Consider the following 26122-nt stretch of genomic DNA (forward strand, 5'->3'; position numbering starts at 1 on the left):
CATAGGGAACCGAAGCGGCCAGGTGCTAGGGGGCGCTGCACTGCGCATGCGCACCGAGGGTGGACCCGGCCAGGCGCTTGGGGGCGCTGCACTACGCATGCGCACCGGGACCCGAACCGGCCAGACTCGTGGTGCGCAAGCGCAGTACCGAGACCGCCCGACGCTAGGGGGCGCTGCACTGCGCAGGCGCACAAGGGGCGGACCGAGCCGGAGCCGTAGTGCGCAGGCGCCGTGGCGATGCGGGCCGGGCCGGTGCGCACGCGCAGCGCTGACGTCACGCCGCCGGCCCCGCCCCCTCCCCGCCGGCCCCGCCCCCTCCCCGCCGCGCCTGCGCAGTGCGGCCATGGCGAGCCGCGGGAAGCGGGAGCGGGAGCCGCGGGCAGCCCCGAGGGGCACGGCCGGTGCCAGCCTCTCCTCCTCGTCTTCTTCCTCCTCCTCCTCCTCCTCATCGCGGGCCTCGTCCCGCAGCCGCCACGAAGGGGATGCGGAGCGGTCCCGCGGCAGGCGGGATGGGGAGCGGGAACGCGGGCGGCGGGAGGCGGCGGCGGCGGCCGCGGGTTTAGCGTTGCCGTTGCCGGTGGATCCCGCTCGGATCAAGCGGGAGCCCGGGAGTGGGAGCGGTACCTGGGAGCGTTCGGTCCCCTCGGGCGGGTCGGTGCGGGTCAAACGTGAACGTGAGCCTGATGGAGACTCCGACCCGGAGCCGGAGCCCACCGGTGAGCGGCGGCGGTGCCGGGGGGGGGGGGGGGGGGGGGGGTCAGCCGGGAGGGACGAGGGGGAGCAGGGTGCCGGGGGGGGTGGCGGGAGACCCACCGGAGTGTGCAGCACGGCCCCGGTGGGATGGCATAACGGGGGGGAAGCTCCCGGGGGGGCTCCCGGGACACCGGCAGTGCGGAGGGTCCGGCGGCGGGAGGGAGCTACACACACCGGGGCCGAGCTTGGACCTCCTGAGCTGAGGTCTATGGGGGGGGAGGTTCGGGGGGGGTCGGTAAGCACCGGAGGGACTCCGAAGGCTCAGCCCCGGGCCCTGCTCGCTCGTTACCGAGCGCTGCTTAATCGCTTCCCGTCTCTACCGGACCCCCCCCGTCTGCCCCCCCCCCCAGTCCGCTACGGCCGCTTCGACCCCGAGGATCAGCGCAGCAGACACTGCCCCTACCTGGACACCATCAACAAGTGAGGGGGGGCACGGGGAGGGGCGGGGGGCACCGGGGTTTGGTTTGGGGGGGCCAAGGAGGGGGTTTGGGGGGCACAGGGAGGGGGTTGGGGGGCACAAGGGTTTGGTTTGGGGGGGCCCAAGGAGGGGGTTTGGGGGGCACAGGGAGGGGGTTGGGGGGCACAAGGGTTTGGTTTGGGGGGGTCATGGGTTTTGGGGGGGCCAAGGAGGGGGTTGGGGGCACAAAGGTTTGGTTTGGGGGGGGGCAAGGGTTTAGGGAGGACAAGGAGGAGGTTTGGGGGGCATAGGGAGGGGATTGGGGGTCACAAGGGTTTGGTTTGGGGGGGCCCAAGGGTTTAGGGAGGATAAGGAGGAGGTTTGGGGGGCACAAGAGTTTGGTTTGGGGGGGCACAAGGGTGTTGGGGGGCACGGGAAGGGTGTTGGGGGGCACAAGGGTGTTGGGGGGCACGGGAAGGGGGTTGGGGGGCACAAGGGTTTGGTTTGGGGGGGCACAAGGGTGTTGGGGGGCACGGGAAGGGGGTTGGGGGGCACAAGGGTTTGGTTTGGGGGGACCAAGGAGGAGGTTTGGGGGGCACAAGAGTTTGGTTTGGGGGGGCCAAGGGTTTAGGGAGGACAAGGAGGGGGTTGGGGAGGGGCACATGGAGGGGATTTGGGGGGCACATGGGGGGGTTGGGGGGATGGGCAGGGAGGGAGCTTGGGGGGGCACACGGTGGGGGGCTTGGGGGGGATGGGGAGGGAGGGAGCTGGGGGGGCACATGGGGGGGTTTGGGGGACACACGGTGGGGGGTTAGGGGGGGATGGGGAGGGAGCTTGGGGGGGGCACATGGGGGGGTTGGGGGGCACACGGGGGGGGTTGGGGGGGAGGGCAGGGCAGGAGCTTGGGGGGGCACACGGAGGGGATTTAGGGTGGGCACGGCTGGGGTTTGGTGGGCACAGGGAGGGGTTTGGGGAGGGCACACGGAGGGGATTTGGGGGGCACACGGTGGGGGGATGGGGAGGGAGCTGGGGGGAGGCACTCGGGGGGGTGTTGGGGGGGAGGGCAGGGAGGAAGCTTGGGGGGGCACATGGAGGGGATTTGGGGGGCACACGGGGGGGGTGGGGGGGAGGACAGAGAGGGAGCTGGGGGGGCACATGGGGGGGTTTGGGGGGGCACACAGTGGGGGGTTAGGGGGGGATGGGGAGGGAGCTTGGGGGGGCACACGGAGGGGATTTGGAGTGGGCACGGCTGGGGTTTGGTGGGCACAGGGAGGGAGCTTGGGGAGGGCACACGGATGGGGTTTGGGGGGCACACAGTTTGGGGGGGGCACGGATGGGGTTTGGTGGGCACAGGGAGGGAGTTTGGGGGGGACACAAGGTTTGGGGGGGATATGGAGGGGATTTGGGGGCACACGGGGGCACACGGGGGGGTTGGGGGGGAGGGCAGGGAGGGAGCTTGGGGGGGGCACACGGGGGGGGCTTGGGAGGGATGGGGAGGGAGGGATCTTGGGGGGGGCACACGGAGGGGATGTGGGGTGGGCATGGCTGGGGTTTGGTGGGCACAGGGAGGGAGCTTGGGGAGGGCACAAGGAAGGGGTTTGGGGGGCACATGGGGGGAGTTGGGGGGGAGGGCAGGGAGGGAGCTTGGGGGGGCACACAGCAGGGGGGTTGGGGGGATGGGGATGGAGCTTGGGGGGACACACGGGGGGGTGGGGGGGATGGGGAGGGAGCTTGGGGGGGCACATGGAGGGGATTTGGGGGGCACATGGGGGGGGTTGGGGGGGAGGGCAGGGAGGGATCTTGCTGGGGGCACACGGAGGGGGGGATTTGGGGTGGGCACGGCTGGGGTTTGGTGGGCACAGGGAGGGAGCTTGGGGAGGGCACAGGGAGGGGATTTGGGGGGGGCACACGGGTGGGGGTGGGGGGGTCCTGTGCCATGCCCCAGCTGTGTGCCCCCCCCCAGGAGTGTGCTGGACTTTGACTTCGAGAAGCTCTGCTCCATCTCCCTGTCCCACATCAACGTCTATGCCTGCCTGGTCTGCGGGAAGTACTTCCAGGGTGAGCCCCCCCGGGCACGGGGTGGGCACAGGGTGGGCACGGGGTGGGCACAGGGCAGGGGGGGCCTCAGAACCGGGGGGGCTGCTGAGGGGGAGTCTGTCTGAGGGGGAGTCTGTCTGAGGGGGTTTGTGTGGGCACTCAGGGGGCAAGGGATGGAGCTGAGAGCTGCTGGGGGGGGGGGGGGGGGGGCACAGATAGATGCTGCCCAGGGGGTAGAGTGATGCTGGGGGGGGCACAAAGGGCACTCAGGGGGCAAGGGATGGAGCTGGTCCAGGGGGGAGCTGCTGGAGGGGGGGGGGGGGGCACAGAGAGATGCTGCCCAGGGGGTAGAGTGATGCCGGGGGGGGGGCACAAAGGGTACTCAGGGGTAAGGGGGTGCTGAAGGGGGGGCACAGAGGGCACTCGGGGGGGCATAAAGGGCACTCAGAGGGTGAGGTGATGCTAAAGGGGGGCACAGAGGACACTTGGGGGGGGCACAAAGGGCACTCAGGGGGTAAGAAGCTGCTAAAGGAGGGCACAGAGGGCACTTGGGGGGGGCACAAAGGGCACTCAGGGGGTAAGGTGATGCTAAAGGGGGGCACAGAGGGCACTCGGGGAGGGCACTAAGGGCACCCAGGGGGTAAGGTGCTGCTAAAGGAGGGCACAGAGGGCACTTGGGGAGGGCACAAAGGGCACTCAGGGTAAGGTGCTGCTATAGGGGGGCACAGAGGGCACTCGGGGAGGGCACAAAGGGCACTCAGGGGATGAGGTGATGCTAAAGGGGGGCACAGAGGACACTCGGGGGGGGCACAAAGGGCACTCGTGGGGGGCACAAAACTGCTGTGGGGGCCATGGGGGACACCAAACAGGGGCTGGGGGTGGCACAGGAGACACTTCCTGGGGTGCTGCTGGGCATCCTTGGTGGGCACCTCCTGGGGTACTGCTGGGGGGGGCATAGTGGGCACTAAACAGAGCCTGGGGGAGGCACAGGGGGCACCTCCTGGGCTGCTGCTGGGGGTCCTTGGGGGGCACCTCCTGAGGCACTGCTGGGGGACTGTGGAGGCCACCTCCTGGGGCACTGCTGGGGCTCCTTGGTGGGCATCTCCTGGGGTGCTGCTGGGGGGAGCATGGTGGGCACCAGGCAGGAACAGGGGGAGGCACAGGGGACACTTCCTGGGGTGCTGCTGGGGGGGGGCAGTGGGAGCCACCTTGTGGGGCACTGCTGGGGGTCCTTGAGGGGCACCTCCTGGGGCACTGCTGGGGGTCCTTGGGGGGCACCTCCTGGGGTGCTGCTGGGGGTCCTTGAGGGGCACCTCCTGGGGCACTGCTGGGGATCCTTGGTGGGCACCTCCCGTGGTGCTGGGCAGGGCAGAGGCAGCTCCCACGGGGGCCAGGTCCTCGCCCTGGTTCCATCCCCTTCCCTTGGGCGCCTCTGCCGCGGGCGGCTCCGGAGCTGCCCTGCTGCCCCCTTGGCAGTGCCAGTGCTGTGCCAGCTGGGGCTGTGCTGCTGGGGGGCTGTGGAGGGCACCTCCTGGGGCGCTTCTGGGGGTCCTTGGGGGGCACCTCCCGTGGTGCTGGGCAGGGCAGAGGCAGCTCCTACTGGGGGCCAGGTCCTCCCCTTGGCCGCTTCTGCCGCGGGCGGCTCCGGGAGGTGCCCTGCTGCCCCCTTGGCAGTGCCAGTGCTGTGCCAGCTGGGGCCGTGCTGCTGGGGGGCTATGGAGGGCATCTCCTGGGGTGCTGGTTGGGGGGGGCATGGTGGGGCACCAAACGGGCTGGGGTTGGCACAGGTGACTCTTCCTGGGGTGCTGCTGAGGGTCCTTGGGGGGCACCTCCTGGGGTGCTGGTGGGGGTCCTTGGTGGGCATCTCCTGGGCTGCTGGGGGTGGTCTTTGATGGGCACCTGCTGGGGGGGCATGGTGGGCACTAAACAGAGGCTGGGGGTCCTTGGGGGGCACCTCCCGTGGCACTGGGCAGGGCAGAGGCAGCTCCTATGGGGGCCAGGTCCTCCCCTTGGCCGCTTCTGCTGCGGGTGGCCCCGGAGCTGCCCTGCTGCCCCCTTGGCAGTGCCAGTGCTGTGCCAGCTGGGGCTGTGCTGCTGGGGGGCTATGGAGGGCATCTCCTGGGGTGCTGCTGGGGGTCCTTGGGGGGCACCAAACAGGGGCTGGGGGAGGCACAGGGGACACTTCCTGGGGTGCTGCTGGGGGGGCAATGGGATCCACCTTGTGGGGCACTGTTGGGGGACTATGGAGGGCATCTCCTGGGGCACTGCTGAGGGTCCTTGGGGGGCACCTCCCGTGGTGCTGGGCAGGGCAGAGGCAGCTCCCACGGGGGCCAGGTCCTCGCCCTGGTTCCATCCCCTTCCCTTGGGCGCCTCTGCCGCGGGCGGCTCCGGAGCTGCCCTGCTGCCCCCTTGGCAGTGCCAGTGCTGTGCCAGCTGGGGCTGTGCTGCTGGGGGGCTGTGGAGGGCACCTCCTGGGGCGCTGCTGGGGGTCCTTGGGGGGCACCTCCCGTGGTGCTGGGCAGGGCAGAGGCAGCTCCTACTGGGGGCCAGGTCCTCCCCTTGGCCGCTTCTGCCACGGGCGGCCCTGGAGGTGCCCTGCTGCCCCCTTGGCAGTGCCAGTGCTGTGCCAGCTGGGGCCATGCTGCTGAGGGCAAGGGGGGGCACTGCTGGGGTGCTCCTTGGGGGGCACCTCCCCTGGTGCTGGGCAGGGCAGAGGCAGCTCCTACTGGGGGCCAGGTCCTCCCCTTGGCCGCTTCTGCCGCGGGCGGCCCCGGAGCTGCCCTGCTGCCCCCTTGGCAGTGCCAGTGCTGTGCCAGCTGAGGCTGTGCCCTGCCCACAGGCCGGGGGCTGCGCTCCCATGCCTACATCCACAGTGTGCAGCTCAGCCACCATGTCTTCCTCAACCTGCACACCCTCAAGTTCTACTGCCTGCCTGACAACTACGAGATCATCGACTCCTCCCTGGAGGACATCACGGTCTGTACCCACCTCTGTACCCACCCTGCGGGCACCCAGCTGCTGCCTGGCACCTCCTCCTCCCTTCCTCCCCACCCCCCCCAACAGCTCCCAGTGCCAGCTCGGCCCCCCCCCCACCCTGCTGCCACTCTGCTGCTCTGCCTCCCTGGGCAGCTCTTGCTGGTGGTTAAGTCGAAGCTCTTGCAGGGGTAGGTTTGAGGCTGTGTGCCAGCTTGTGCCAGCTTGGCACGGTTAAGGGGTCGTGCCAGGGGTGGCTCAGGGATTTAGGGGGGGAGGGGAAGGTGGTGTGGGCATGGTTCTGGGCAGCCTGGGGCAGGCTTTGACTATGTTGGCAGCAAAGGAATTGTTCTTTGCTTCAGACCTGGCTCTGCCCTGGCACAGCTTGAGGGCATCTTCTCTGCTGCCAGCACTTTGCCTTGGCAGCAGAGCCCAACCCCCGCCTGGCTCCAGGCTTCTCTCCCACATGGTGCCCAGGCTGGTGCCTGCAGCCCCCCATAGTGCCCAGGCTGGTGCCCACAGCCCCCCATAGTGCCCAGGCTGTTGCCCACACCCCCCCACGGTGCCCAGGCTGGTGCCCCTGTGGTGCCCAGGCTGGTGCCCGCAGTTCCCCATAGTGCCCAGGCTGGTGCCCACAGCCCCCCATGGTGCCCAGCCTGATGCCCACACCCCCCCATGGTGCCCAGGCTGGTGCCCACAGCCTCCCTGCAGCCCCCATAGTCCCCAGGCTGTTGCCCACACCCCCCTACGGTGCCCAGGCTGGTGCCCCCGTGGTGCCCAGGCTGGTGCCCACACCCCCCCATGGTGCCCAGGCTGGTGCCCCCGTGGTGCCCAGGCTGGTGCCCGCAGTTCCCCATAGTGCCCAGGCTGGTTCCCACAGCCCCTCATAGTGCCCAGGCTGGTGCCTGCAGCCCCCACAGTGCCCAGGCTGGTGCCCACACCCCCCCACGGTGCCCAGGCTGTTGCCCACACCCCCCCACGGTGCCCAGGCTGGTGCCCACACCCCCCCACGGTGCCCAGGCTGGTGCCCACAGCCCCCCATAGTGCCCAGGCTGGTGCCCACACCCCCCCCATGGTGCCCAGGCTGGCACCCACACCCCCCCCCGGTGCCCAGGCTGGTGCCCCCGTGGTGCCCAGGCTGGTGCCCGCAGTTCCCCACGGTGCCCAGGCTGGTGCCCACACCCCCCCACGGTGCCCAGGCTGGTGCCCACAGCCCCCCATGGTGCCCAGGCTGGTGCCTACAGCCTCCCTGCAGCCCCCATAGTGCCCAGGCTGGTGCCCACAGTCCCCCATGGTGCCCAGGCTGGTGCCCACAGCCTCCCTGCAGCCCCCATAATGCCCAGGCTGCCCATGGTGCCCAGGCTGGTGCCCGCAGCCCCCCATAGTGCCCAGGCTGGTGCCCGCAGCCCCCCATAGTGCCCAGGCTGGTGCCCACACCCCCCCATGGTGCCCAGGCTGGTGCCCACACCCCCCCACGGTGCCCAGGCTGGTGCCCACACCCCCCCACAGTGCCCAGGCTGGCACCCACACCCCCCCCGGTGCCCAGGCTGGTGCCCCCGTGGTGCCAGGCGGGCAGCAGCTGGTGCCCTTGCCCCGCAGTACGTGCTGAAGCCAACCTTCACGGCGCAGCAGATTGCCAACCTGGACAAGCAGGCCAAGCTGTCGCGGGCATACGATGGCACCACCTACCTGCCTGGCATCGTGGGGCTCAACAACATCAAAGCCAACGACTATGCCAACGCCGTGCTGCAGGTGCCCACCCCCCCCCTAGCTGCCCAGGGCACCCCAGGGCCCTCAGCTCCCCGAGGGCACCGAGGTCCTCAGGGGGCACCAAGGTCTCCAAGGTCCCCAAAGATCTCCCAGGTCCCCAAAGGTCCCCAAGGTCCCCAAGGTCCCAAAGGTCCCCAAAGTCCCCAAAGGTCCCAAAGGTCTCCAGGGTCCCAAAGGTCATTCAAGGTCCCCAAGGTCCTCAGAGGTCCCCAAGGTCTCCAGGGTCCCAAAGGTCATTCAAGGTCCCCAAAGGTCTCCAAGGTCCTCAGAGGTCCCAAAGGTCTCCAAGGTCCTCCAAGGTCCTCAAAGGTCCCCAAAGGTCTCCAAGGTCCTCAGAGGTCCCCAAAGGTCCTCAAAGGTCCCCAAAGGTCTCCAAGGTCCCCAAAAGTCCCCAAAGGTCCTCAAAGGTCCCCAAAGGTCTCAAAGGTCCCCAAGGTCTCAAAGGTCCCCAAGGTCCTCAAAGGTCATTCAAGGTCCCCAAAGGTCTCCCAAGGTCCCCAAAGGTCCCAAAGATCCTCAAAGGTCCCCAAAGGTCCCCAAGGTCCTCCGAGGTCCCAAAGGTCTCAAAGGTCCTCAAAGGTCTCCAAGGTCCCCAAAGGTCCTCAAAGGTCATTCAAGGTCCTCAAGGTCCCCAAAGGTCCCCAAGGTCCCAAAGGTCTCCAAGGTCCCAAGGTCCCAAAGGTCCTCAAGGTCCTCAAAGGTCCCCAAAGGTCCTCAAAGGTCCCCAAAGGTCCTCAAATGTCCTCAAAGGTCCCCAAATGTCCTCCAAAGGTCCTCAAAGGTCCCCAAAGGTCCTCAAGGTCTCCAAGGTCCCAAAGGTCCCCAAGGTCCTCAAAGGTCCCCAAGGTCCTCAAAGGTCCCCAAAGGTCTCAAAGGTCCCCAAGGTCCTCAAAGGTCCTCAAAGGTCCCTCAAGATCCCAAAGGTCTCCCAAGGTCCCCAAAGGTCCCCAAGGTCCTCAGAGGTCCCCAAGGTACCCAAAAGTCCCCAAAGGTCCTCAAGGTCCCCAAAGGTCCCAAAGGTCTCCAAGGTCCCCAAAGGTCTCAAAGGTCTCCAAGGTCCCTAAAAGTCTCCAAGGTCCCCAAAGGTCTCCAGGGTCCCAAAGGTCATTCAAGGTCCCCAAGGTCCTCAGAGGTCCCCAAAGGTCTCAAAGGTCCCCAAAGGTCCCCCAAGATCCCAAAGGTCCCCAAGGTCCCCCAAGATCCCAAAGGTCCCAAAGGTCTCCCAAGGTCCCCAAAGGTCTCCAAGGTCCCCAAGGTCCCTAAAGGTCCCCAAGGTCCTCAAAGGTCTCCAGGGTCCCAAAGGTCATTCAAGGTCCCCAAAGGTCCCCAAGGTACCCAAAAGTCCCCAAAGGTCCTCAAGGTCCCCAAAGGTCCCCAAGGTACCCAAAAGTCCCCAAGGGCCTCAAAGGTCCCAAAGGTCCCCAAAGGTCTCCAAGGTCCTCAGAGGTCCCAAAGGCCCAGAAAGGTCTCCAGACCCTTCCCAGATGCCTACAAAACAGCTCCAACTTTTCCCAGGTCCCTCCAAACCCCTTGCAGGTCTCCTCAGATCCCTTCCAGGTCCCTCCAAACCCCTTCCAGGTCTCCTCAGATCCCTTTCAGGTCCCTCCAAACCTCTTCCAGGTCTCCCTACAACCCTTCCAGGTCCCTCCAAACCCCTTCCAGGTCTCCTCAGATCCCTTTCAGGTCCCTCCAAACCCCTTCCAGGTCTCCTCAGATCCCTTCCAGGTCACTCCAAACCCCTTCCAGGTCTCCTCAGACCCCTTCCAGGTCCCTCCAAACCCCTTCCAGGTCCCTCCAAACCCCTTCCAGGTCCCTCCAAACCCCTTCCAGGTCTCCTCAGACCCCTTCCAGGTCTCCCCAAACCCCTTCCAGGTCTCCTCAGACCCCTTCCAGGTCCCTCCAAACCCCTTCCAGGTCTCCTCAGATCCCTTCCAGGTCCCTCCAAACCCCTTCCAGGTCTCCCCAAACCCCTTCCAGGTCCCTCCAAACCCCTTCCAGGATCCTCCAACCTTCCCTAGGTGCTTCCAACTCCCTTCCAGGTCCCTCCAAACCCCCCTCAGGTTCTCCAAACCCCTCCTAGGTCACTCCAAACCCCTTCCAGGATCCTCCAACCTTCCCTAGATGCCTCCAACCCCCCCTCAGGTCCCTCCAAAACCCCTCCCAGATGCCCCCAGCCCCTTCTCAGGTCTCTCCAACCCCCTCTCAGGTGCCCCCAGCCCCCTCCCATGTCTCTCCAACCCCCTCTCAGGTGCCCCCAGCCCCCTCCCATGTCTCTCCAGCCCCCTCCCAGGTGCTCCCAGCCCCCTCCCATGTATCCCCAGCCCCCTCCCAGGTGCCCCCAGCCCCCTCCCAGGTCTCTCCAACCCCCTCCCAGGTGCCCCCAACCCCCTCCCATGTATCTCCAACCCCCTCTCAGATGCCCTCAACCCCCTCCCAGGTCCCCCCAACCCCCTCCCGGGTGCCCCCAGCCCCCTCCTAGATGCCCCCAACCCCTCCCATGTCTCTCCAGCCCCCTCCCAGGCCCCCCCAAAGCCCTCCCTGGCATTGCAGTTTGCTCCTCAGGCTCTCACTTCCACTCCCCTCAATTTAAATCCGGGGGGTGTGGGGGTCAGAGGGTGGTGCTGGTGGCAACCTGCCCCCCTGTGGCTGTGCCCTCCCCTCCCTCAGGCCCTCTCCAATGTGCCCCCCCTGAGGAACTACTTCCTGGAGGAGGAGAACTACAGCAGCATCCAGAGGCCCCCCGGGGACATCATGTTCCTGCTGGTGCAGCGCTTCGGGGAGCTGATGAGGAAGCTCTGGAACCCCAGGAACTTCAAGGCCCACGTCAGCCCCCACGAGATGCTGCAGGCTGTGGTGCTCTGCAGCAAGAAGAACTTCCAGATCACCAAGCAGGGTGAGGAGGAGGCTGGCAGAGGGCACAGAATGGGGTGAGGGTAAGGGTGGTGGTGCCAGCGGTTGGGGATCGCTGAGTGGGGAGAGGGAGAGTGGAGGTTGTGCTGAGCTCAGGGAGGGGCATGGAGGTGGTGAGGGTCGTGGGGGAAGGGGATGGAGGTGGTTGTGGTGCCAGCACTTACAGGTCACTAAGCAGGGTGAGGAGCAGGCTGGCAGAGGGCACAGAATGGGGTGAGGGTAAGGGTGGTGGTGCCAGCGGTGGGGGATCGCCAAGCGAGGTGAGGAGTGAGTGGGGAGAGGGAGAGTGGAGGTTGTGCTGAGCTCAGGGAGGGGTCTGGAGGTGGTGAGGGTCGTGGGGGAAGGGGATGGGGGTGGTTGTGGTGCCAACACTTCCAGGTCACTGAGCAAGGTGAGGAGCAGGCTGGCAGAGGGCACAGAATGGGGTGAGGGTAAGGGTGGTGGTGCCAGCGGTGGGGGATCGCCAAGCGAGGTGAGGAGCAAGTGGGGAGAGGGAGAGTGGAGGTTGTGCTGAGCTCAGGGAGGGGGATGGAAGTGGTGAGGGTCGTGGAGGAAGGGGGTAGGGGTGGTTGTGGTGCCAGCAGTTCCAGATTGCCAAGGGAGGTGAGGAGCAGGCTGGCAGAGGGCACAGAATGGGGTGAGGGTAGGGGTGGTGGTGCCAGCGGTTGGGGATCGCCAAGCAAGGTGAGGAGCGAGTGGGGAGAGGGAGAGTGGAGGTTGTGCTTAGCTCAGGGAGGGGCATGGAGGTGGTGAGGGTCGTGGGGGAAGGGGATGGGGGTGGTTGTGGTGCCAACACTTCCAGGTCACTGTGCAAGGTGAGGAGGAGGCTGGCAGAGGGCACAGAATGGGATGAGGGTAGGGCTGGTGATGCCAGCGGTTGTGGATTGCCAAGCGAGGTGAGGAGCAAGTGGGGAGAGGGAGAGTGGAGGTTGTGCTGAGCTCAGAGAGGGGCATGGAGGTGGTGAGGGTCATAGAGGAAGGGGTGGTTGTGGTGCCAACAGTTCCAGATTGCCAGGGGAGGTGAGGAGCAGGCTGGCAGAGGGCACAGAATGGGGTGGGGGTAAGGGTGGTGGTGCCAGCGGCTGCAGGTCACCAAGTGAGGTGAGGAGCGAATGGGGAGAGGGAGAGTGGAGGTTGTGCTGAGCTCAGGGAGGGGCATGGAGGTGGTGAGGGTCGTGGAGGAAGGGGATGGAGGTGGTTGTGATGCCAACACTTCCAGATTGCCAAGGGAGGTGAGGAGCAGGCTGGCAGAGGGCACAGAATGGGGTGAGGGTAAGGGTGGTGGTGCCAGCGGTTGGGGATCGCCAAGCGAGGTGAGGAGCGAGTGGGGAGAGGGAGAGTGGAGGTTGTGCTGAGCTCAGGGAGGGGCATGGAGGTGGTGAGGGTCGTGGGGGGAATGAGGTGGGGGTGATGCCAACACTTCCAGGTCACTGTGCAAGGTGAGGAGGAGGCTGGCAGAGGGCACAGAATGGGATGAGGGTAGGGCTGGTGATGCCAGCGGTTGTGCCAAGCGAGGTGAGGAGCAAGTGGGGAGAGGGAGAGTGGAGGTTGTGCTTAGCTCAGGGAGGGGCATGGAGGTGGTGAGGGTCGTGGGGAAAGGGGATGGAGGTGGTTGTGATGCCAACACTTCCAGATTGCCAAGGGAGGTGAGGAGCAGGCTGGCAGAGGGCACAGAATGGGGTGAGGGTAAGGGTGGTGGTGCCAGCGGTGGGGAATTGCCAAGCGAGGTGAGGAGCGAGTGGGGAGAGGGAGAGTGGAGGTTGTGCTGAGCTCAGGGAGGGGCATGGAGGTGGTGAGGGTCGTGGGGGAAGGGGATGGGGGTGGTTGTGGTGCCAGCAGTTCCAGGTCACTAAGCAGGGTGAGGAGCAGGCTGGCAGAGGGCACAGAGAGGGGTGAGGGTAGGGGTGGTGGTGCCAGCAGTGGGGGATTGGCAAGCAAGGTGAGGAGCGAGTGGGGAGAGGGAGAGTGGAGGTTGTGCTGAGCTCAGGGAGGGGCATGGAGGTTACTGGGGGGTGCTGGGGGTGGCTGTGGGGGTGGTTGCTGGGGGGGTGCTGGGGGTGGTTGCTGGGGGGGTGCTGGGGGTGGTTGCTGGGGGGGTAGTTGGGGCAGGGTGCTGGTGGTGGCTGTGGGAGGGTGCAGGAGGTGGTTGTTGTGGGGTGCTGGGGTTGGCTGTTGTGGGGTGCTGTGGGGGTTGTTGGGGAGGGGTGGTTGGGGTGGGGGTAGGGGTGCTGGGGGTGGTTGTTGGGGGGGTGCTGGGGGTGGTTGCTGGTGGGGGTGGGGTTGCTGGGGGTGGTTGCTGGGGGGGTGCTGGGGGTGGTTGCTGGTGGGGGTGGGGTTGCTGGGGGTGGTTGCTGGGGGGGTGCTGGGGGTGGTTGTTGTGTGGGGGTGCTGGGGGTGGTTGCTGGGTGGGTGGTTGTTGGGGAGGGGTGGAGGTGCTGGGGGTGGTTGTGGGGGTGCTGGGGGTGGTTGTTGTGTGGGGGTGCTGGGGGTGGTTGCTGTGGGGGTGCTGGGGGTGGTTGCTGTGGGGGTGCTGGGGGTGGTTGCTGTGGGGGTGCTGGGGGTGGTTGTTGTGTGGGGGTGCTGGGGGTGGTTGCTGTGGGGGTGCTGGGGGTGGTTGTTGGGGGGGTGCTGGGGGTGGTTGTGGGGGTGCTGGGGGTGGTTGTTGGGGGGGTGCTCGGGGGGGTGCTGGAGGTGGCTGTGGGGGTGTGCTGGGGGTGGTTGCTGTGGGGGTGCTGGGGGTGGTTGTTGGGGGGTGCTGGGGGTGGTTGTTGTGGGGGTGCTGGGGGTGGTTGTTGTGTGGGGGTGCTGGGGGTGGTTGCTGTGGGGGTGCTGGGGGTGGTTGTTGGGGGGGTGCTGGGGGTGGTTGTTGTGGGGGGTGCTGGGGGTGGTTGCTGTGGGGGTGCTGGGGGTGGTTGTTGGGGGGGTGCTGGGGGTGGTTGCTGTGGGGGTGCTGGGGGTGGTTGTTGGGGGTGGTGCTGGGTGTGCTTGCTGGTGTGGGGGTGGAGGTGCTGGGTGTGGCTGTGGGGGGGTGCTGGGGGTGGCTGTGGGGGGGTGCTGGGGGTGGTTGCTGTGGGGGGTGCTGGGTGTGGCTGTGGGGGGGTGCTGGGGTTGGTTGCTGGGGGTGGTGCTGGAGGTGGTTGCTGGTGTGGGGGTGGAGGTGCTGGGGGTGGCTGTGGGGGGGTGCTGGGGGGGGTTGCTGGAGGTAGGGGTGGCTGTGGGTGGCAGTGGGGCTGGGGGTGCTATGTCTGAGCTCTCCCCCAGCCTGGCACTCAGTGCCCCCTTACCCCCCCCCTTACCCCCTCCCCCCCTTAGGGGACGGAGTCGATTTCCTCTCCTGGTTCCTCAACGCCCTGCACTCGGCCCTGGGGGGCACCAAGAGGAAGAAGAAGAGTAAGGAGAGAGCCCTGCAGGCTGCCTGAGGATGCCCTGGGCGGGGCCTTGCTGGGGTGGCACCGGGGGGGTGGGGGTGTGGCACCGGTGCCACCCCCTGACCCGTGTGCCCCCTCCCCCCCCCCAGCCATCGTCACCGATGTCTTCCAGGGCTCCATGCGCATCTTCACCAAGAAGCTGCCACACCCAGACCTGGTGCGGGGGTGGGGGGGGTGGGGGGGGGGTGGGGAGGTCCTCTTCAGCTCGGGGGTGGGCAGGGAGGTTCTGCTTACCTCCGGGGGGGTGGAGGGGGGTGGGGGGTGGGGAGGTCCTGCTCGGCTTTGGGGGGAGGTGCTCAGCTCCAGGAGATGTGTGTGGAGCTCCTGCTGGGCTGAAGGAGCAGTGTGGAGGCTCTGAGCTCGTGGGGGGGGGGTTGTGTGCTCAGGGGGGGCTGTGTGGGTGCTGTGAGCTCAGGGGGGGCTGTGGTGTGCTCAGGGGGGGCTGTGGTGTGCTCAGGGGGAGCTGTGTGGATGCTCTGACCTCAGGGGGGGCTGTGATGTGCTCAGGGGGGGCTGTGTGGATGCTGTGAGCTCAGGGGGGGCTGTGTGGATGCTGTGTGCTCAGGGGGGGCTGTGTGGATGCTCTCAGCTCAGGGGGGGCTGTGTGGATGCTGTGAGCTCAGGGGGGGCTGTGTGGATGCTGTGAGCTCAGGGGGGGCTGTGGTGTGCTCAGGGGGGCTGTGTGGATGCTGTGTGCTCAGGGGGGGCTGTGTGGATGCTGTGTGCTCAGGGGGGGCTGTGTGGATGCTGTGAGCTCAGGGGGGGCTGTGGTGTGCTCAGGGGGGGCTGTGTGGATGCTGTGTGCTCAGTGGGGGCTGTGTGGATGCTCTCAGCTCGGGGGGGGCTGTGTGGATGCTGTGTGCTCAGGGGGGGGCTCTGTGGATGCTCTCAGCTCGGGGGGCTGTGTGGATGCTCTCAGGGGGGGCTGTGTGGATGCTGTGAGCTCAGGGGGGGCTGTGTGGATGCTGTGAGCTCAGGGGGGGCTGTGGTGTGCTCAGGGGGGGCTGTGTGGATGCTGTGTGCTCAGGGGGGGCTGTGTGGATGCTCTCAGCTCAGGGGGGGGCTCTGTGGATGCTGTGTGCTCAGGGGGGGGCTCTGTGGATGCTCTCAGCTCAGGGGGGGCTGTGTGGATGCTGTGAGCTCGGGGGGGCTGTGTGGATGCTGTGAGCTCAGTGGGGGCTGTGTGGATGCTCTGAGCTCAGGGGGGCTATGAGCTTAGGGGGGCTGCATGGATGCTCAATGCTCAGGGGGGCTCTGTGGATGCTTTGTGCTCAGGGGGGGCTGTGTGGATGCTTTGTGCCCAGGGGAGGCTCTGTGCAGCCTCTGCCCACCCCCCCCAGTGGTACTGAGCTGTGCCCCTGCCCGCAGCCAGCAGAGGAGAAGGCTCAGCTGCTGCAGAACTCTGAGTACCAGGAGCTGATGGTGGAGTCCTCCTTCATGTACCTGAGCTCAGGGGGGGCTGTGAGCTTAGGGGGGGCTGTGTGGATGCTCTGAGCTCAGTGGGGGCTGTGTGGATGCTCTCAGCTCAGTGGGGGCTCTGTGGATGCTCTGAGCTCAGGGGGGGCTGTGGTGTGCTCAGGGGGGGCTGTGTGGATGCTGTGTGCTCAGGGGGGGCTGTGTGGATGCTCAATGCTCAGGGGGGCTGTGTGGATGCTGTGTGCTCAGGGGGGGTTGTGAGCTCAGGGGGGGCTGTGTGCTCAGGGGGGGCTGTGTGGATGCTGTGAGCTCAGGGGGGGCTGTGTGGATGCTGTGAGCTCAGGGGGGGCTGTGTGGATGCTGTGAGCTCAGGGGGGGCTGTGTGGATGCTGTGTGCTCAGGGGGGGCTGTGTAGATGCTGTGAGCTCAGGGGGGGCTGTGTGGATGCTGTGTGCTCAGGGGGGGCTGTGGTGTGCTCAGGGGGGGCTGTGTGGATGCTGTGAGCTCGGGGGCTGTGGTGTGCCCCGGGAGGGCTCTGTGCAGCCTCTGCCCACCCCCCCCAGTGGTGCTGAGCTGTGCCCCTGCCCGCAGCCAGCAGAGGAGAAGGCTCAGCTGCTGCAGAACTCTGAGTACCAGGAGCTGATGGTGGAGTCCTCCTTCACGTACCTGAGCTCAGGGGGGGCTGTGTGGATGCTCTCAGCTCAGTGGAGGCTCTGTGGATGCTCTGAGCTCAGGGAGTGCTGTGTGGATGCTCTCAGCTCAGAGTGGCTCTGTGGATGCTCCCTGCTCAGGGGGGTTGTGGTGTGCTCAGGGTGGGCTGTGTAGATGCTCTGAGCTCAGGGGGGTTGTGGTGTGCTCAGGGGGGCTGTGTGGATGCTGTGAGCTCAGGGGGGGCTGTGAGCTATGGGGGGGCTGTGTGGATGCTCTGAGCTCAGAGTGTCTCTGTGGATGCTGTGAGGTCTGTGGATGCTCTGAGCTCAGGGGGGGCTGTGTGGATGCTTTGTGCCCAGGGGGGGCTGTGTGCAGCCTCTGCCCACCCCCCCCAGTGGTACTGAGCTGTGCCCCTGCCCGCAGCCAGCAGAGGAGAAGGCTCAGCTGCTGCAGAACTCTGAGTACCAGGAGCTGATGGTGGAGTCCTCCTTCATGTACCTGAGCTCAGGGGGGGCTGTGTAGATGCTCTGAGCTCAGGGGGGTTGTGGTGTGCTCAGGGGGGCTGTGTGGATGCTGTGAGCTCAGGGGGGGCTGTGAGCTATGGGGGGGCTGTGTGGATGCTCTGAGCTCAGAGTGTCTCTGTGGATGCTGTGAGGTCTGTGGATGCTGTGAGCTCAGGGAGGGCTCTGTGCAGCCTCTGCCCACCCCCCCCAATGGTACTGAGCTGTGCCCCTGCCCGCAGCCAGCAGAGGAGAAGGCTCAGCTGCTGCAGAACTCTGAGTACCAGGAGCTGATGGTGGAGTCCTCCTTCATGTACCTGAGCTCAGGGGGGGCTGTGTGGATGCTTTGTGCCCAGGGGGGGCTGTGTGCAGCCTCTGCCCACCCCCCCCAGTGGTACTGAGCTGTGCCCCTGCCCGCAGCCAGCAGAGGAGAAGGCTCAGCTGCTGCAGAACTCTGAGTACCAGGAGCTGATGGTGGAGTCCTCCTTCATGTACCTGAGCTCAGGGGGGGCTGTGTAGATGCTCTGAGCTCAGGGGGGTTGTGGTGTGCTCAGGGGGGCTGTGTGGATGCTGTGAGCTCAGGGGGGGCTGTGAGCTATGGGGGGGCTGTGTGGATGCTCTGAGCTCAGAGTGTCTCTGTGGATGCTGTGAGGTCTGTGGATGCTGTGAGCTCAGGGAGGGCTCTGTGCAGCCTCTGCCCACCCCCCCCAATGGTACTGAGCTGTGCCCCTGCCCGCAGCCAGCAGAGGAGAAGGCTCAGCTGCTGCAGAACTCTGAGTACCAGGAGCTGATGGTGGAGTCCTCCTTCATGTACCTGAGCCTGGACCTGCCCACGGCGCCGCTCTACAAGGACGAGAAGGAGCAGTTGATCATCCCCCAGGTGCCTCTCTTCAGCATCCTGGCCAAGTTCAATGGGGCCACTGAGAAGGAGTACAAGACCTACAAGGAGAACTTCCTGAAGCGCTTCCAGCTCACCAGGCTGCCTCCCTACCTCATCTTCTGCATCAAACGTTTCACCAAGAACAACTTCTTCGTGGAGAAGAACCCAACCATTGTCAACTTCCCCATCACGTGAGGGCCCAGGGCCTGGGGAGGGAGGGGGAGCGTGGAGGGGGCAGAGGGAGCGAGGTGGAAGTGGCTGAGAGAGAGTTGGAGGCAGATGGAGGAGGGTTGGAGGTGGCTAAAGGAGGTTAGAAGGAGCTAAAGGAGGTTGGAGGCAGCTGGAGGAGGGTGGGAGGCAGCTGGAGGAGGGTGGGAGGCAGCTGGAGGAGGGTTGGAGGTGGCTAAAGAAGGTTGGAGGCAGCTGGAGGAGGGTTGGAGGCAGCTGGAGGAGGGTTGGAGGTGGCTAAAGGAGGTTGGAAGAAGCTGGAGGAGGTTGGAGGTGGCTAAAGGAGGTTGGAAGAAGCTGGAGGAGGTTGGAGGCAGCTGGAGGAGGGTTGGAAGCAGCTGGAGGAGGGTTGGAGGTGGCTAAAAGAGGTTAGAAGGAGCTAAAGGAGGTTAGAAGGATCTAAAGGTAGGTTGGAGGCAGTTGGAGGAGGGTGGGATGCAGATGGAGAAGGGTTGGAGGTGGCTAAAGAAGGTTGGAGGCAGCTGCAGGAGGGTTGGAGGTGGCTAAAGGAGGTTAGAAGTATCTAAAGGAGGTTGGAGGCAGCTGGAGGAGAGTTGGAGGTGGCTAAAAGAGGTTAGAAGTAGCTAAAGGAGGTTGGAGGCAGTTGGAGGAGGGTGGGAGGCAGCTGGAGTAGGTTGGAAATGTCTAGGGGAGAGTTGGAGGTGGCTAAAAGAGGTTAGAAGCAGCTAAAGGAGGTTGGAGGCAGCTGGAGGAGGGTTGGAGGTGGCTAAAGGAGGTTGGAAGTAGCTGGAGGAGGGTGGGAAGCAGCTGGAGGAGGTTGGAAGCAGCTGGAGGAGGGTTGGAGGTGGCTAAAGGAGGTTAGAAGTATCTAAGGAAGGTTGGAGGCAGCTGGAGGAGGTTGGAGGCAGCTGGAGGAGGTTGGAGGCAGCTGGAGGAGGGTTGGAGGTGGCTGGAGGAGGTTAGAAGTATCTAAAGGAGGTTGGAAGCAGCTGGAGGAGGGTTGGAGGTGGCTAAAAGGTTGGAGGCAGCTGGAGGAGGTTGGAGGCAGCTGGAGGAGGTTGGAGGCAGCTGGAGGAGGTTGGAAGCAGCTGGAGGAGGGTTGGAGGCAGCTGGAGGAGGTTGGAGGCAGCTGGAGGAGGTTGGAGGCAGCTGGAGGAGGTTGGAGGTAGCTGGAGAAGGGTTGGAAGCAGCTGGAGGAGGTTGGAAGTGTCTAGGGGAGGGTTGGAAGCAGCTAAAAGGGATTAGAAGTATCTGGAGGAGGTCAGGGGCAGCTGGAGGAGATTGGAAGCATCTAAAAGAAGATGGAGGCAGCTGGGAGGGTTTGGAGGCATCTGGGAGGGGTTTGGGGGGACCTGAGAGGGGTTTGGGGGGACCTGGGGAAGGGTTTGGAGGCATCTGGGAGGGGTTTGGAGGGACCTGGGAAGGGTTTGGAGGCAGCTGGGAGGGGTTTGGGGGGACCTGAGAGGGGTTTGGGGGGACCTGGGGAAGGGTTTGGAGGCAGCTGGGAGGGTTTGGAGGGACCTGGGAAGGGTTTGGGGAGACCTGGGAGGGGTTTGGAGGGACCTGGGAGGGGTTTGGGGGGACCTGGAAGGGTTTGGTGGCATCTGAGAGGGATTTGGTGGCATCTGAGAGGGTTTGAAGCTGCTTTGGAGGGGTTTGGTGGCATCTGGGAGGGATTTGGTGTCACCTGAGAGGGATTTGGTGGCACCTGAGAGGGTTTGAAGCTGCTTTGGAGGGGTTTGGTGGCATCTGAGAGGGATTTGGAGGCACCTAAGAGGGATTTGGTGGCACCTGAGAGGGTTTCAATCTGCTTTGGAGGGGTTTGCTGACACCTGGGAGGGATTTGGTGGCATCTGAGAGGGTTTGAAGCTGCTTTGGAGGGGTTTGGTGGCATCTGGGAGGGGTTTGGTGGCATCTGGGAGGGATTTGGTGGCATCTGAGAGGGTTTGAAGCTGCTTTGGAGGGTTTGGTGGCACCTGAGAGGGTTTGAAGCTGCTTTGGAGGGGTTTGGTGGCATCAGGAGGGGGTTTGGTGGCATTGGGAGGGGTTTGGTGGCATCTGGAGGGGTTGGGTGGCATCTGAGAGGGTTTGAAGCTGCTTTGGAGGGGTTTGGTGGCATCTGGGAGGGGTTTGGTGTCACCTGAGAGGGATTTGGTGTCACCTGAGAGGGATTTGGTGGCACCTAAGAGGGATTTGGTGGCACCTGAGAGGGTTTGAGGCTGCTTTGGAGGGGTTTGGTGGCACCTAAGAGGGATTTGGTGGCACCTGAGAGGGTTTGAAGCTGCTTTGGAGGGGTTTGGTGGCACCTGAGAGGGATTTGGTGGCATCTGGGAGGGATTTGGTGGCATCTGAGAGGGTTTGGAGGCATCTGGGAGAGATTTGGTGGCATCTGAGAGGGATTTGGTGGCATCTGAGAGGGTTTGAAGCTGCTTTGGAGGGGTTTGGTGGCATCTGGGAGGGGTTTGGTGGCATCTGGGAGGGATTTGGTGGCATCTGAGAGGGTTTGAAGCTGCTTTGGAGGGGTTTGGTGGCATCTGGGAGGGGTTTGGTGGCATCTGGGAGGGTTTGGTGGCATCTGGGAGGGATTTGGTGGCATCTGAGAGGGTTTGAAGCTGCTTTGGAGGGGTTTGGTGGCATCTGGGAGGGATTTGGTGGCACCTGAGAGGGTTTGAAGCTGCTTTGGAGGGGTTTGGTGGCACCTGGGAGGGATTTGGTGGCACCTAAGAGGGATTTGGTGGCACCTGAGAGGGATTTAGTGGCACCTGAGAGGGATTTGGTGGTACCTGAGAGGGTTTCAATCTGCTTTGGAGGGGTTTGGTGACATCTGGGAGGGATTTGGTGGCATCTGAGAGGGTTTGAAGCTGCTTTGGAGGGGTTTGGTGGCATCTGGGAGGGATTTGGTGTCACCTGAGAGGGATTTGGTGGCACCTGAGAGGGTTTGAAGCTGCTTTGGAGGGGTTTGGTGGCATCTGGGAGGGGTTTGGTGGCATCTGAGAGGGATTTGGAGGCACCTGAGAGGGATTTGGTGGCATCTGAGAGGGATTTGGTGGCATCTGAGAGGGTTTGAAGCTGCTTTGGAGGGGTTTGGTGGCATCTGGGAGGGGTTTGGTGGCATCTGGGAGGGATTTGGTGGCATCTGAGAGGGTTTGAAGCTGCTTTGGAGGGGTTTGGTGGCATCTGGGAGGGGTTTGGTGGCATCTGGGAGGGATTTGGTGGCATCTGAGAGGGTTTGAAGCTGCTTTGGAGGGGTTTGGTGGCATCTGGGAGGGGTTTGGTGGCATCTGGGAGGGGTTTGGTGGCATCTGGGAGGGATTTGGTGGCATCTGAGAGGGTTTGAAGCTGCTTTGGAGGGGTTTGGTGGCATCTGGGAGGGGTTTGGTGTCACCTGAGAGGGATTTGGAGGCACCTGAGAGGGATTTGGTGGCACCTAAGAGGGATTTGGTGGCACCTGAGAGGGTTTGAGGCTGCTTTGGAGGGGTTTGGTGGCACCTAAGAGGGATTTGGTGGCACCTGAGAGGGTTTGAAGCTGCTTTGGAGGGGTTTGGTGGCACCTGAGAGGGATTTGGTGGCATCTGGGAGGGATTTGGTGGCATCTGAGAGGGTTTGGAGGCATCTGGGAGAGATTTGGTGGCACCTGAGAGGGGTTTGGTGGCACCTGAGAGGGGTTTGGTGGCACCTGAGAGGGTTTGAAGCTGCTTTGGAGGGATTTGGTGGCATCTGAGAGGGATTTGGTGGCATCTGAGAGGGGTTTGGTGGCATCTGAGAGGGATTTGGTGGCATCTGAGAGGGATTTGGTGGCATCTGAGAGGGTTTGAAGCTGCTTTGGGGGGGTTTGGTGGCATCTGGGAGGGATTTGGTGGCACCTGAGAGGGATTTGGTGGCACCTGAGAGGGTTTGAAGCTGCTTTGGAGGGATTTGGTGGCACCTGAGAGGGATTTGGTGGCACCTGAGAGGGTTTCAATCTGCTTTGGAGGGGTTTGGTGACATCTGGGAGGGATTTGGTGGCATCTGAGAGGGTTTGAAGCTGCTTTGGAGGGGTTTGGTGGCACCTAAGAGGGATTTGGTGTCACCTGAGAGGGATTTGGTGGCACCTGAGAGGGTTTGAAGCTGCGTTGGAGGGGTTTGGTGGCCTCTGAGAGGGATTTGGAGGCACCTGAGAGGGATTTGGTGGCACCTAAGAGGGGTTTGGTGGCACCTGAGAGGGTTTGAAGCTGCTTTGGAGGGGTTTGGTGGCACCTAAGAGGGATTTGGTGGCACCTGGGAGGGATTTGGTGGCATCTGAGAGGGTTTGGAGGCATCTGGGAGAGATTTGGTGGCACCTGAGAGGGATTTGGTGGCACCTGAGAGGGTTTGAAGCTGCTTTGGAGGGATTTGGTGGCACCTGGGAGGGATTTGGTGGCACCTGAGAGGGATTTGGTGGCACCTGAGAGGGGTTTGGTGGCACCTGAGAGGGTTTGAAGCTGTTTTGGAGGGATTTGGTGGCACCTGAGAGGGATTTGGTGGCACCTGAGAGGGATTTGGTGGCACCTGAGAGGGATTTAGTGGCACCTGAGAGGGATTTGGTGGTACCTGAGAGGGTTTCAATCTGCTTTGGAGGGGTTTGGTGACATCTGGGAGGGATTTGGTGGCATCTGAGAGGGTTTGAAGCTGCTTTGGAGGGGTTTGGTGGCATCTGGGAGGGATTTGGTGTCACCTGAGAGGGATTTGGTGGCACCTGAGAGGGTTTGAAGCTGCTTTGGAGGGGTTTGGTGGCACCTGAGAGGGATTTGGAGGCACCTGAGAGGGATTTGGTGGCACCTAAGAGGGATTTGGTGGCACCTGAGAGGGTTTGAGGCTGCTTTGGAGGGGTTTGGTGGCACCTAAGAGGGATTTGGTGGCACCTGAGAGGGTTTGAAGCTGCTTTGGAGGGGTTTGGTGGCACCTAAGAGGGATTTGGTGGCACCTGGGAGGGATTTGGTGGCATCTGAGAGGGTTTGGAGGCATCTGGGAGAGATTTGGTGGCACCTGAGAGGGATTTGGTGGCACCTGAGAGGGTTTGAAGCTGCTTTGGAGGGATTTGGTGGCACCTGGGAGGGATTTGGTGGCACCTGAGAGGGATTTGGTGGCACCTGAGAGGGGTTTGGTGGCACCTGAGAGGGTTTGAAGCTGTTTTGGAGGGATTTGGTGGCACCTGAGAGGGATTTGGTGGCACCTGAGAGGGATTTGGTGGCACCTGAGAGGGATTTAGTGGCACCTGAGAGGGATTTGGTGGTACCTGAGAGGGTTTCAATCTGCTTTGGAGGGGTTTGGTGACATCTGGGAGGGATTTGGTGGCATCTGAGAGGGTTTGAAGCTGCTTTGGAGGGGTTTGGTGGCATCTGGGAGGGATTTGGTGTCACCTGAGAGGGATTTGGTGGCACCTGAGAGGGTTTGAAGCTGCTTTGGAGGGGTTTGGTGGCACCTGAGAGGGATTTGGAGGCACCTGAGAGGGATTTGGTGGCACCTAAGAGGGATTTGGTGGCACCTGAGAGGGTTTGAGGCTGCTTTGGAGGGGTTTGGTGGCACCTAAGAGGGATTTGGTGGCACCTGAGAGGGTTTGAAGCTGCTTTGGAGGGGTTTGGTGGCACCTGAGAGGGATTTGGTGGCACCTGGGAGGGATTTGGTGGCATCTGAGAGGGTTTGGATGCATCTGGGAGAGATTTGGTGGCACCTGAGAGGGATTTGGTGGCACCTGAGAGGGATTTGGTGGCACCTGAGAGGGTTTGAAGCTGCTTTGGAGGGGGTTTGAGGGCAGCTGCGAGCAGCTCCGGGTGGGAGATGCTGCAGGTGGCTCCGGGGCGGGAGTTGGGGGTTGGAGGGGGCTGGGGGCTGGCTGTGGTTGGCAGCAGTGCCCACAGAGGTGCCCCCCAGGAACGTGGACCTGCGAGAGTACCTGGCAGAGGAGGCTCAGGCTGCCCACCCCAACACCACCTACGACCTGGTGGCAAACATCGTCCACGATGGGAAGCCCTCGGAGGGCTCCTACCGCATCCACGTCCTGCACCACGTGAGTGCCCCCTGGCACTGCCCTGCTGCCAGCCTGCCCCCTGCCCAGGGGGGTGCCAGTGTCACCTCTGACCTCACCCTCACCCACCCCCTCTTGTGGCAGGGCACTGGCAAGTGGTATGAGCTGCAGGACCTGCAGGTCACAGACATCCTGCCCCAGATGATTACCCTCTCTGAGGCTTACATCCAGGTGAGGACGTTGGGGACCTTGAGGTCATTGGGGACATTTGGGACCTTGAGGTCATTGGGGACATTTGGGACCTTGAGGTCATTGGGGACATTTGGGACCTTGAGGTTGTTTGGGGTCATTGGAGAGCTTGGACCCATTGGGGACCTTGAGGTCATTTGGGGTCATTGGAGAGCTTGGAGCCATTGGGGACCTTGAGGTCATTTGGGGTCATTGGAGACATTTGGATCATTGGGGACCTTGAGGTCATTTGGGGACATTTGGGACCTTGAGGTCATTTGGGACATTTGGGACCTTGAGATCATTTGGGGTCATTGGAGAGCTTGGAGCCATTGGGGACCTTGGGGACCTTGAGGTCATTTGGGGTCATTGGAGAGCTTGGAGCCATTGGGGACCTGTGAGACCTTGGAGTCGTTGGGGACCTTGGGGTCATTTGGGGTCATTGGGGACCTTGGGGAGCTTGGGGACTCTGAGGACCTTGGGGACGTTTGGGGACATTTGGGGACCTTAGAGACATTGGGGACCTTGGGGACCCTGTGGACGTTGGGGACCTTTGGGGGTCATTTGGGGTCATTGGAGACCTTTGGGGACATTTGGGGACCTTAGAGACATTGGGGACCTTGGGGACCCTGTGGACGTTGGGGACCTTTGGGGGTCATTTGGGGTCATTGGAGACCTTTGGGGACATTTGGGGACCTTAGAGACATTGGGGACCTTGGGGACCCTGTGGACGTTGGGGACCTTTGAGGTCATTTGGGGTCATTGGAGACCTTGGAGCCATTGGGGACATTTGGGACCTTGAGGTCATTTGGGGTCATTGGAGAGCTTGGAGCCATTGGGGACTTTGAAGTCATTTGGGGTCATTGGAGACATTTGGGTCATTGGGGACCTTGGGGACTTTTGGGGTCATTGGAGACTTTAGAGCCATTGGGGACCTTTGAGACCTTGGAGTCGTTGGGGACCTTGGGGTCATTTGGGGTCATTTGGGGTCATTGGAGACCTTAGAGACATTGGGGACCTTGGGGACCCTGTGGACATTGGGGACCTTTGGGGTCATTGGAGACCTTTGGGGACATTGGAGACCTTAGAGACATTAGGGACCTTGGGGACCCTGTGGACATTGGGGACATTTGGGGTCATTTGGGGTCATTGGAGACCTTTGGGGACATTTGGGGACCTTGTGGACATTGGGGACCTTTGGGGTCATTTAGGACCCTTGGGGAGCTTGGGGACTCTGAGGACCTTGGGGACCTTTGGGGACATTTGAGGTCCTTGATGGAGTCCTTGGGGACCTTGGAGACCTTTGGGGTCATTTGGGGTCATTGGAGACCTTTGGGGACGTTTGGGGACATTGGAGACCTTAGAGACCTTGGGGACCCTGTGGATATTGGGGACCTTTGGGGTCATTTGGGGACATTGGAGACCTCTGGGGACATTTGGGGACCTTAGAGACATGGGGGACCTTGGGGACTCTGTGGACATTGGGGACCTTTGGGGACATTTGGGGTCCTTGATGGAGTCCTTGGGGACATTGGAGACCTCTGGGGACAATTGGGGTCCTCGAGGCCATTTGTGTCCCCCCCCCCCAGGCTGTGCCCTGAGCCTTCCTCCCTGCTCTGCCTCTCCCCAGATCTGGAAGCGCCGAGAGGAAGATGAGACCAAGCAGCAGGGAGCCTGAGCCCTGCCCTGGGCACCTCTCTGGGCACCTCTCTGGGCACTCCCTTGTGGGCACCCCTCTGGAGACACCTGAAGTCCACTCGAGGGGCACCCATAGACTCTCACCCCCCCCACCCCAGGCATGCCTGTGCCCTCCCTGGGGGCACCCACAGTGTCCCTGGGCACTCTCCCCAGGGGCACCCATGGCACTCCCAGGGGCACCTGCAATGTCCCTAGGGGCACACCCAGCCCAGGGCACCCATGGCCTCCATAGAGACAGCCATGCCCACCCTGAGGGCACCCACAATACCCTGGGCACACTTAGGCCCCTGCCATGGGCACCCATGGCAC

At 63.6% G+C, this 26122-nt stretch overlaps 1 protein-coding gene across 1 annotated transcript in view; it reads left to right on the plus strand.

The window, feature by feature from the left end:
- The first annotated feature begins 318 nt into the window (after positions 1-318).
- The window catches only part of USP39 (ubiquitin specific peptidase 39), a 26015-nt gene continuing 211 nt past the window's right edge, over positions 319-26122 (plus strand). Inside the window, exons 1-12 of the mRNA XM_064175558.1 lie at positions 319-716; positions 1104-1173; positions 3114-3208; positions 6027-6163; positions 7760-7912; positions 10598-10823; positions 14153-14230; positions 14358-14425; positions 17575-17906; positions 23794-23929; positions 24032-24118; positions 25746-26122. The exon at positions 25746-26122 is cut by the window's right edge and continues 211 nt beyond it. Of these exons, the coding sequence (XP_064031628.1) occupies positions 344-716; positions 1104-1173; positions 3114-3208; positions 6027-6163; positions 7760-7912; positions 10598-10823; positions 14153-14230; positions 14358-14425; positions 17575-17906; positions 23794-23929; positions 24032-24118; positions 25746-25793 (1803 nt within the window). The 5' untranslated portion in view covers positions 319-343 and the 3' untranslated portion in view covers positions 25794-26122. The remainder of the gene's footprint in view (positions 717-1103; positions 1174-3113; positions 3209-6026; positions 6164-7759; positions 7913-10597; positions 10824-14152; positions 14231-14357; positions 14426-17574; positions 17907-23793; positions 23930-24031; positions 24119-25745) is intronic.

This window comes from Pogoniulus pusillus, chromosome 42 (genome assembly GCF_015220805.1).
Source record: "Pogoniulus pusillus isolate bPogPus1 chromosome 42, bPogPus1.pri, whole genome shotgun sequence".
Taxonomy (NCBI): Eukaryota; Metazoa; Chordata; class Aves; order Piciformes; family Lybiidae; genus Pogoniulus; species Pogoniulus pusillus.